Source organism: Phaethon lepturus, unplaced genomic scaffold, assembly GCF_000687285.1.
Source record: "Phaethon lepturus isolate BGI_N335 unplaced genomic scaffold, ASM68728v1 scaffold18833, whole genome shotgun sequence".
Lineage (NCBI taxonomy): Eukaryota > Metazoa > Chordata > Aves > Phaethontiformes > Phaethontidae > Phaethon > Phaethon lepturus.
Genome location: NW_010527185.1, coordinates 8457 through 19640, shown reverse-complemented (window position 1 = coordinate 19640; position 11184 = coordinate 8457). Strand labels below are relative to the sequence as shown.

Sequence of the window (11184 nt, the reverse complement as noted above, 5' to 3'; positions counted from 1 at the left end):
GGAGTTGGGCGGGGAGCCATGCCACACCGTGCAGCAGACAGCAGAAACTGCTCATCAGGCTGTGTGTTGTGCCACACGTCATCCAGCAAAAGCTTAATGAGCCTTTGCAAAGCGGAGGGAGCTTCGACTAATTTCTCAGCTCAATTCATTCCTCTCCCTTAGAGCATCTGTGCAGGATGCTGCCCCTGTGGGCTGGAGATCCACACTTACTTTGTGAAGCCAGAAGGAGCAACTTCCTGCAACTTCCATGGGGTGTTACGAGGCTGAACGCACGGGGGGGATGCCTGGGTGGAGTTTGGTAACGCAGCGCAAACCGACGGTGCTCTCCTCCCAGGCGTACATGCCTAACTGTGATGCTGGTGCTCCTGGGCTGCACGTCAAGGAACAGGGTTAGCGTGATGAAGTTTCTGGCCATCAGTATCAGCAGTACTTGCAAAACTTGAGTATTGGAAAGATGCCGGGGTGGGGGAGAGGGGTGGGGGAATAGGCACGATCATATTACATATAACTGTTCACATCCCACAATAGACTTGCACACATCTGCTGCCAAGGAGCTAAGGCACATCTGTTTGCACTAGAAGTGGTAAGATGTCATCTATTTCACAGGAAATAACTAAGCCTATCAATGTATGTTTTTAGTTAGCACCATGCTTTATTCTGCTAGTTTTTCCCTCACCCTTCCTAATAATCTCTTTTATGTTGGAATATTAAGCATCAAAATATCTCAATGATGAGGATTCCCCTGGAATACAAAAGACACTTTCTAAGGTTTTTTTTCCTTGGAATTCCATCTGATGAACCTTCTTGCACTGGAAGCATAAAATACCAGAGACATCAGACATAAGCAATGCCATTTATTGAAGCTTGAAACAAATATGTCATCATAGTTTGCCTTTTAAACCTTGAAATATTAGAACAAGCAGTGAACGTGCCAAATACACATTTTTTCCTGAGCGACCTGTTGAAGCTGATGTGTTTCAGGCTAATATGATAAGACAATGATATTATGCCTCTGCACTTACTCTAATTCACTTTTGAGAATAGTGACCATCTGGGTTAGGATCATAAATCCACCTTTACTTAAAATGAATTATGTCATAAGAAAAGAATCTTGCTAAACGGATAATATTATTAGCATAGAGGAGATATTAGACTGATGAGTGTGATGTAAGAACCTATGTAAAACACAGCAGTGGCACTGCTCTATTAAAACAGTTCATGTTGTTGTCACAGTCTTTTCCCTAAGGTTTTAAGCTGAGCAGCAGTGATGACTGTGCCTCCCTGGGTAGAAAGATTATTTTGATTAATGTCCATAATATAATTTATTCACTTCTTTTATCCATTTCGAATGAAATAACAGTTCCCTGAAGAAAACAATGAAGGCAGAAATGGTTTTACTCCACACTAGCCATAAGGAGCACTAGAAGGGACAACCCCCGCAAGGCACTTTGCCTCCCACCTGCACTATATCCACTCAAGTCAGCTCCATTGTCATTATCCCACATACCTGATGGCCCACTTCTGCTGACCTCTGCAGATAAAACTTTGCAGGTACCTCTCTGAACATAGGAGAATCTGACTCTGAAATGAATCTAACTTTGTCCTGCCCAAATCCTAGAAGGTGCTTCTGGGAACATCGCAAGCATCTGCACTGTTCTCCAGTCTAGGTTGTTTGGCCATCAGAGAACTGCCTGGGATGTAGCAGAACAGGCTCTGCTCTACACAATGCAGCCTGAGGCCAAGCCCTGCCCAAATGCTTCCTGAATCAGATGGGACACCTCTACTCCTTCACATGCTTCAGTATTTCGCTGTCTGGTGGAGTAAGAACTGCCCAGATTTCTATTGCTCAAGGGGTCAGTAGCCACTCAGGACCTCAGAAGGACATAAGCACACTGTGAAACTTAAAAAGCATTATGTCTGGCATTGGCCAGCAACACCACAGACATGTATTATTTTAAGAGTACGTGCATGCGTGCAGTGTGCACACATGCATGCACATGCACCATTGTAAGTCATCCCCCACATTTGTTGTACTAGCACCATATTTTTAACAGTGGATTTTAAGCTTTATCAGCACCTATAACTGGGGTTATATTGCCATCACAGAGGTTAACAAATCTAACCTTACCATGCAGCATATCCTCAACTCCCAGAGACTTCAAGTGAAGAAGTGAGCCCTTAGCCAAAGGTCACAAACCTATGAAACAGGACAATTAGACTTGTGGCCATCATTAGGTTAATATATTATGGCCAGGCCCAAGTATTTCTATTAACTTTCATAAAGGTCCATCTAGAAATAGCGCTATTGCTAGTCATAGCTCTGTAACCATAGTGACACTTGGATTCACGGCTATGTGTCTCAGCCTACACTGCATTAAATGTGACATTTCCCTGTATTACAATATCAAATTGTCAGGTAGCTAGGGAGTAAATCTGAGATTTTCAAAAGAGCATGAAGAACCAAGGTATCCAAGTCCTACTGAATTTCAAAGGAATCTAAATGTCAGACTCTGTCCTGCTCTTTTGAAAATGCCCAGCTTTGCTTCAAAGGGTCCAGTCTGGTCTCCCTAAAGTTTGTTTTGCCATTTTCTTCAATAACAAAACAGATACGCTATTTGGCTAGTGCTTTCCTAATGCCCAAGGCCCAGAGCTACGTGGATACTACGAGTCTCAGGCTCCCGTCCCAGGTGCCCTCACTCTCATTATGATCAAGGATTTGCACTGGGGGAAACGTTTGATGTGAGGTGATAAGGTACTTTTGCGCATGTGGGCTTACACTCTACCAGGAGATACTGGATTAAATGATAGCTCTATCACTATTACTGTGAATTACAATCTACCTGCTAAGGTGGTAGATGCAAACAGCTTTGCTTTCATGGTACCAAAAAAAAGTTGCCTAAAATGTATTTAGGAACTTAACATCCCACATTTGTTGGGGTTTTCAGGTCAGAGCAAGACATTTGCAACAGAAGAAAACTGGCCAGGACATGCTATTGCTGAGGTATCCTTTAGAGATTCAGTCAAGTACTAAATGAACATTTTTTCTTTTGAAAAACCCTATGTTTCAATTTGGCCTGCACATCATAATGAGTTATTATAAAACTCTGCTTTTAAATTGAGCAAACAATTTAAAGAAATACTGCCACCTCACCTTGATTCCTAAAAACAGAGTGAGCATAGAGGGATCCATCCCACATTGCAGGTCTGTGCTGCCCTGCTGGCTGCATTCACTCAGCACTCTTGAGTACTGTTTCAAGTGGGTTTCAGAAAAGAGGTGAAAGAAAGAACAAGTAAAACATTCATTTAAAAACATCCAAAAATCCTTGCAAGCTTGTTTCTAGCCTCTGTGCATGTCTAAGAAATACTAGCTGCTGGTACATTGCAAGTTATGTTACAAATCTTTAACTATTACAGAGAAAAAACTGAAGTAGTAAATTAGGACCGATAACCCTAAGGGATGTGTTTTCCCAGTTTTGATCACAGATTTCCATTTATGTTGGATGGTTCTGAAAAAAAAAAAAGAAAGAAGGAACGTAAAACCTGTAAACAGAAGCCCTATTCAAAGCAACTAGGTAAGAACAGCTAATGCCGAGCAGCTTGGTGGTTGTTTTCTTGGTTTTGAGGTGATTTTCTTCTAGATTTAGTGTAATTTTGTTGTTTGAGGCCTCGCTGATCCCAGTATCTTGCTTTGTTACGAATTCGGGGCTGACTACACGTGAAGCAGCACCGAGTCTGTATGGACGGCAGCGAGCACTTGCCAATGCCTTTCAGCCTCCGGCAGAAGTGAACCGACAGTTGGTCTTTGCTGCAGGGTAGCCCTGTGGTGGAGAAGATGAGAAGAATCAGCTATGTTTTGCTGACAAATTATCTGTATTTCTAGAATTTTAAACTGCTTTATGCCAGACAGTCGTGCCTGTTAAGGCCCTTACTTATGATGGCTTTCTCTTCCTTTGTATTATGGGTCAGCATGATCCTCCTGAAATTTTAGGACCTTTAAGTGAACAAGTCCTGTTAAACTTCACATGACCTTGTGTTTTGGAAAATACAGCACTCTTTTATTGCTGTTCAGTGAGGCTTTACTTTTGCAACAGACACAGCTGATCTATGTTTTTCACTTTAAGGTTTCTGCTTTTAAGAACTGCCAGAGAAAGTCTAGCAACAATGATTTGTGGGTCTGGTACTTTTCCATTCTTTTAATACTGCATTTAAGACAAGCACAATGGGCTGCCAGCGTGCTGCAGAGCTGTGCAGGGCAGGCAGAAAAGCATAAATAAGGCATGTGCAACTATACGTTCAGCTTGACTACGGTTCAATTTCTGCAGCACCAGAATAAGCCAGGGACTGGTACCACCTGTGTTATGGTGCTGGCAGGTCTGTGGTAGCTTTAATAAACTGAAATGTGTCAGATGTGTCAGATTTACTTAGATAGTACAAAATGGGGGTCATCAGCTGCAAGAAGAGGTGGGGAAGAGTCAAGGTTTGCAAAAGCAGGAAGGCGGTGGATTAGCTGAATGCAAGGCTGTTGTTCAGTAAAGCCCTCAACACTAGAACTAGGGAAACTCAGTAACACTAATATAAAGATAAAAGCACCTCTTTTCACAGCAGGCTGTGAACCTCTGGAATTTGCTGCCACAGGAGAGGGTGGAAGCAGACAGCATCGCAGGGTCAGAAAGCGATGAAACATATTCATAGAAAAAGTTCCATAAATTTAAACTAAAAGGCACTAAAAGGGGTGCCTTTAATAGTCCTGATATGTCAGTTGGGAATGCTGGAGGAATACCATGGAAATGAATCACAGGAAAGGACTAAGCTCCTGTATTCTCCCTAAGTATCATCTTCTAATGCCATTGCTAGAGACATGGGCTGCATGGACCACTGGGTCTACCCAGTAGGGCATTATGTTTTAGTGGGCCCTTGAGCTTTTATTCACAGAAATAACTAGTACTGATCTGTGTAGATAGTATTTACCTGTGTCCGTCTTTCTGAACATGAGAGGGACAGGAGATAAGCAGACCAATTCAACGCTAGGGCAAAACATGTGCTAGAGATCTTTGAAAAGCAGCAGGAGCGATGCATCACTCGCAAGTGTATGCCAGATCTGCACTGCCCTCAGGAGTCAACCTGTTGACTCGTTGCCAGATTGGACCCTTACTGTTGACTTGCTTAAGAAGGAAGAATCCTCCTCCAAAAGGCCTCTGAAGGATCTTCCATAGGACTCTGAGCTGTTGCTGTTCTTACCTGAGGGTACCTGCTGGATACTGCAGTACACAGACTACAGAGCTTCGGGTTTTCATTCACTTTGCATGTGTCACAAACAGGGATGAAGATACCTTTCTGTAAGCTTCCTCACTCCCCTGCCACTGGGCTATTACCATCTACACAGACAGGCCCAGGACAGAGAGAAGTACGGGGCACCCTGAGTCACAAGAGGACTGCTCTCCACCTCTTCATTCTGGAGACGGTCTCACGCTGTGGGACACCGAATTCACAGTGCCAAGACTGTATCTGCCAGTCAGATTTTTCTTAGTGTCTGTCTGTCTCACTTTGCTTGCTTGCGTCCCCAGTCCAGAACCTGCAGTTCCCACAGGGGTATCAATTAAGAAATTGCATCTGTTTGGACTCACAGCATGTCCTTCCACAGCCCTCAAAGCAGCCTGTGAGTTACCTAAAACAGGTCAATACGAGCAGACCTATTCATTTAGTCGTGACATCACAAATTAGGGATGCATGCTCAGAGAACTGCGTTCCCCATCACGGCAACACAAAGCCAGCAGGGCTGGCGAACACGAGAACGTGATTCTGCCAAGAGTGCAGCTAGGCAGTAGCGGGTTAGGCTGACCTGTAACTACTGAGGCTGTAGTATTCACAACAAGCTGATAAATTGTGTTAGCTCCCAGATTTTGAAGAATCTCAGCACAAATGGAGAGCTTTTTGGAAACGGTCTGATGCAGGTGTATTATCATACCTGTAGTTTTCCTGCACTCTTGCAGATTGCATTTCTGATGCTCTGTGGGCTTGGGTTTATCCACACACACACTGTCATCTTCAGTTTTATTAGTTTCTATATTCATGCACTTCACAGTTCTTTGCTGAATGCCCCCTCCACAAGAAACGGTGCACTGAAAGAGAGTAATTTTAATAGATATAAAAATTCTTTTACAGGGAAATTATGTAATATGCCAATATTTTAGCTGTAATGTGACAGAATGCTAAAAATGCCATAAAATCAAGAACCAATGAGATCAAGAACCAATGACACAAAGTACTTTGTGTACTGCATTCTCCATCCAGACACCTCCATGGTGCATCATGACCAGATTTGGCAGGATACGGTAGAGCAGTAAATAGTACAAATACAGCATCTTGGAATGTGTAACCAGGGTAAGAGGGCTGTTTTCTTATGAAGGAGGAGAGGATGATCTGAAATGCTAGTCCTACAAAGTAAGAGGGTAGTAATCCAAATTAGTACTGCACATGGACATTTTTTGTTTCCTGTGTTTTCTCACTATCTAAATTAAACATGAATAATCAATTGCAATGTCAGGTCCAGAAATGACTGAGCTGAAGATTTCAAAAAAGCTCAGTGAGATGCTTTTTCTTTGGTGACATTTACACTGTAGTTACTGTTTCTTTACAACCACAAAACCACTGCCAGCTGCTTGTTCTGGCTGCACACAGATGGCCATAGAAAAAGAACGTTTTCAAAACCTGTTCTTGTACTATTCTGTAAATGTACTTAATTCTTCCAACATCCCAGAGCATCTGAGAATTTAATTTAATTTAATTTAAAATTATTTTTCTCTTCAGATAAATAGTGGTCAGCAAAAGAAATACTTCAACAGATAGAGAATGTCAGCTAATGAAGTGCAAGAGACTGGTAGAAGACAGAACGGGTACCTCTTTAATTTTTCTCCAAATTATCCTCTCTAGTCTAATGTATATCTCTGTGCATAAGACACAATATTACTGGTGTGGGTGTGAAGTAGATTAAAAGATCTTAGGTACTCATGTGGCAACTTCAGATTAATGTTCAAAATAGCTTTTTATAAAGTAAAATAAATAGGTTAAATAAAATAAGCAATTGAATAGATGCTATCAATTTTGTTATTCTGTTGCTTATTTTATGCATGTCCAAACATTTTCACTTCCATATTTAAGTGTTAAGAGTCACGCTAACTCTCCATTACATTATACTCATACCCCATCTAATGGCTTTGTGTCAAAACCAGCTTTTTAGATTTCCTTATTTGTGGCTCCTGGCTTTTGGTTGGCTCCTTTCTTTTGAAGGAAAATATTCTTTCAGTGTTCTCTTCTGCTATGAGGACTATTTGTAACCTATGAATAGGTTTATTAAGGAAACTGAAGGGGAAGGTTTATTAGATATACCACTTTCTTTATAACTAAACATATATTGCAGGTACTGGAAAGTTCCCCAAAGATACACCCCATATTCTGTCAATTACATTTCCAGAAGCCAAAGTAGAAGGCTGTTGGTTAAAATTCAGAATTTTTGTTTGTGTGGGCAAGTCCAATACTTCACATTGCTTTAAGGGTCACCTCCTTGACTGCCCCCCTACCCCCCTTCAAAAAGAGTCTGGAACAGTAAAACATTACAACGACTAGAGAGGCTCTGGAAGCACTGACAGATCAAACAGCCTGGTTGTACTTGGAAGGATTCAGCTAGGCATATATCAGAGACTTTTATTAGCAATTCAAGCTTTTCCCTCCCTCTCTAAAGACGCCTGTCCCCTCATCCTCTTGAAATGTTACCTTATTCTGTATCTAACTGCACATGGTTGAATTTACTACCCGGTAGCCTCTTACAGTGGAAAATTTCAAACAAGTAATGGAAGAATGTCAATGGTAACTCCTTTTTTATTAGAAAAGGGAAAAAAGGACCCCAGCCCTCCATCCAACAACATCTAATGCAGCAACACAAGTAAAAGCTACAACGTCTGTCACCTGAAGGAACTGAGATGGGCTGGCTTCAAAATGTTTAGTAGTCTCCCTTCTTAGCTCCAGCTATGCATAAGAAACTATACTTGCCATAGGTACTGAGGTTCACAGACAAGTGGATAGTAACAACCAAATATGGCCAACTCATGACAACAAATAAACCAAAAAAAGAACTGGATCCTACCGGGCCCCATGACTGGTTAATCCACTGCGTACAAGGTTGCCTGTTACATGATGCAATGGCATTAGGTCTTTTTGTCCAATCACAGGAGCCTTCTTTTGGGCAGTAGATATGTCGCTTCTGCTGGCCACCACCACATGTTCTTGAACACTAACAAAAGAGGTGCAGAAAGCCATGAGGAGAGTGGGAAGGGATGAGAACCCAGACAGTATGAAATGTCCTTTTAGAAATGTGGAGCCACAGGTAACGAAGCATGTCACTGACCTATGTGATTTAGAAAGATGTACAGCCTACATACCAAGTCATACAGTCCAGATATGAAGAAAAGCTCTCCACTAAGACATTTATTTTATTGTATGCTTGGAAAGAGACAAGGAAGAAACCATTATTGGTCCAAAATACTTGGTATAAAGCTGTTCCCGACATGTATTAATGCAAGGAATATAGGACAGCACAGAACTGGCAACATAAACAGGCAACACAGAACTGCTCATGCAGCATTACCAGCAACAGCAACTTCTCTAATAGGAATGAGACTGGGAGTCACTTGTCTGCAGGGTTAATCCGCTGTCTTTACTGAAGGGACTACAAGTTCGTGAGATGCAACATCTCATTTTTATGAGGTGGTTGGGGTCATTAAAATTCACCCAATGCTTACAATAAATTAACTATTTGGCAATAAAAGCATCAAACGAAGACAGTGACCCAGGCTATTTTTTAAACATACTTTCATCCACATTCCATTAGTCTCTTATTGGACATGTATGTGTCAAACATGCCAGATGTACTTTGAATAATACATTGTTCCTGTCCTACAAGGAATTGCATCGCTATGGACAGAAGACCAAAGCTGACATATGATAAATTAACTTTTTCAGTCCAACACTATCTAATATGCTCAGCATGAAGACAACCACCAGGGTTCGACAAGTGTTTCTGTAAGACATTTAAAGTGGCAAATGAGCACAATCATTTGGCTATTCCTGTTTTTTAAGCCTTGCTGACTGTTCTGACAGGAAACCCACATACTGCACATGGGATGAGGTGTCCTCCTTATTGCAGGTGTGACACTGCTTCCTTACAGTGGCCTGTAAGCAATGTGATCACCTCCCTTAAAATCCAAAAGCATCAGGTCCACAGTGCCACAAACAGTGTGGTGCTTTCTCCAAAGCTGCTTTTAGTGGGAGTAAACACTAAAATGTAATCAGACCACGTGGTTTAGCTGACATAAATATGTGCCTGGCTGCCTATGAGTTTGTTGGCACAGATTTATATTACAAAGTAACCCAAAAGTCAGATTTATCTTATGTCTGACCTCAGTCTCTGGCCCCATAAAATTCCAGCCCAAAAGTGTAAAGGGAAATTCTAAATTAATCATGAGAAAATGACATGAAAGTGGCAGCAAAAGGGATCAGTCTGAATGAATCACATTTACTGATCAAGTAGGATACCTAAACCAAATCTTTTTCCAGGCCATCTGCTTCTTTCTTTCAGGGTATGGTGATTTACAGCTCTAGCTGTGTATCACATGCAATCCTAAGAATGATTTGGGGAATTCTTGTGAACATCTACGGTCATTTTTGCTGTAACCATACCCAAGGACTGCAGAGCCTCTGAGTGGTACTGGCGGTGTGTCTTCCTTTGAGCGAAAGTTCACCTAGCAGCATGGGATCTAACAGCCACTGTTAACTGACAGCTAACTGCTGATTCCCAAAGCTTCTTTTAAAGAACAATACCTCATTCCAGGGCTCCGCACGCCACTGCAAGCAAGGCTCCATGTTACAACTAGTGTTGAGTTGTGGTTTATATCCGAGTAACTGGCAATGAAAGGGCCTTAGAAGTCGCTTTTCACGAACATCAACGCAGTGAACATCTCGGGTCTTGAAACCGCCGCTGCAGTTAGCAGAGCACTGTACACAAAATAGAAAGGGGCACATCTCCAAATTATGCTCTGCTGAGGGCCTGTCTCGCTTCCTCAGCTGCAGAAGAGGAGAATGGGCCTGAGCTTTGAGCATCCTGACTCACAGAGGGAATTTCCAGTTTACCATTACAATAATCTGTTGTTAGGCTTAAACACTGTGGTTTTCATCATAGCAAATCAGAACAAACTGTATAAAGAATTCCCTTTCTTCACTGCAATATCCGTTAATAACACAGATGCATATTTAATTAGGAAATCTTGCCAGCTATTTCCAAAAATGCCATAGTGAAAGAGTCATAATGCAATAAATACAAAAGATTAATCCTGTATGCAGGGAAATTGTCAGTTCTTTAGTTGCTTCTGAGGGAGGGAGGAAGGAAAGAGGCACAGTTGGCTGAGTCAATTTCTTATTCAACCATGGAAGAGGTTTATGTCCATGGCAGCAGATTGCTCAGACTGGCAAAACTGCTCCATGTCTTAGCCTTGAGTTCCTTCTGATACCGCTGAGAGATTGTGGACTCATCTGTGGAGTAATCGCTGAGGGGCAATTTGGAAATTTAGCCTCTAAGAACAGCATTGAGACCGGGTGGAACGTAGCTAATGTACAATGAGTCTGCACCATGGCAATGCCCTAGGCAGCCCTAGACGTTGGCAGCATCGGGGGAACTTGATGTGCTGATCCTGGGAGAAATTGCATGGAGGGTGGGGCGGAGTGGAGACGTCACGGCCACGCTCTGTGAACAAGGGAATTTAAAGGTACAGAGTGTGTACATTAATAAGCTGCACATGCGATGCCCTGGGTCAGTGACCTGTCAACTTTGATGAAATGCTGTACTTGGAATGAACTTTGCTTATTGTAATATCATTATAATACTAAAATGCACACCTCTTTCAAAAGTTACCCACTTCCCAAGGTGCGACCACCCTCAATGGGCTTGCGCACTGAATTTTTCCTAGTCTGTACCTTTAAATGCGAAGCGAGAAAATTTTGAACCAATCCTGATAAAAGTATGTATGACTAGAGTCACTCAAGCTCCACCTGCAAAGCAAACCACTATAAAATAGTTTGAAAAGAGCTGGATGTCAGGGAAGACACCATCTCTCTCGACCTTTAGGATTTGCCAAC

At 42.1% G+C, this 11184-nt stretch overlaps 1 protein-coding gene across 1 annotated transcript; it reads right to left on the bottom strand.

The window, feature by feature from the left end:
- Nucleotides 1-3445: 3445 nt before the first annotated feature.
- Nucleotides 3446-10080, bottom strand: LOC104617879 (A disintegrin and metalloproteinase with thrombospondin motifs 12-like). The gene is made up of 3 exons (XM_010283313.1): nt 9874-10080; nt 5966-6119; nt 3446-3818 (listed from the first exon to the last, which is right to left on the bottom strand). Exons 1-3 carry the CDS (start codon nt 10072-10074, stop codon nt 3583-3585), a joined length of 591 nt encoding a protein of 196 aa, XP_010281615.1. The 5' UTR covers nt 10075-10080; the 3' UTR covers nt 3446-3582.
- Nucleotides 10081-11184: the final 1104 nt, after the last annotated feature.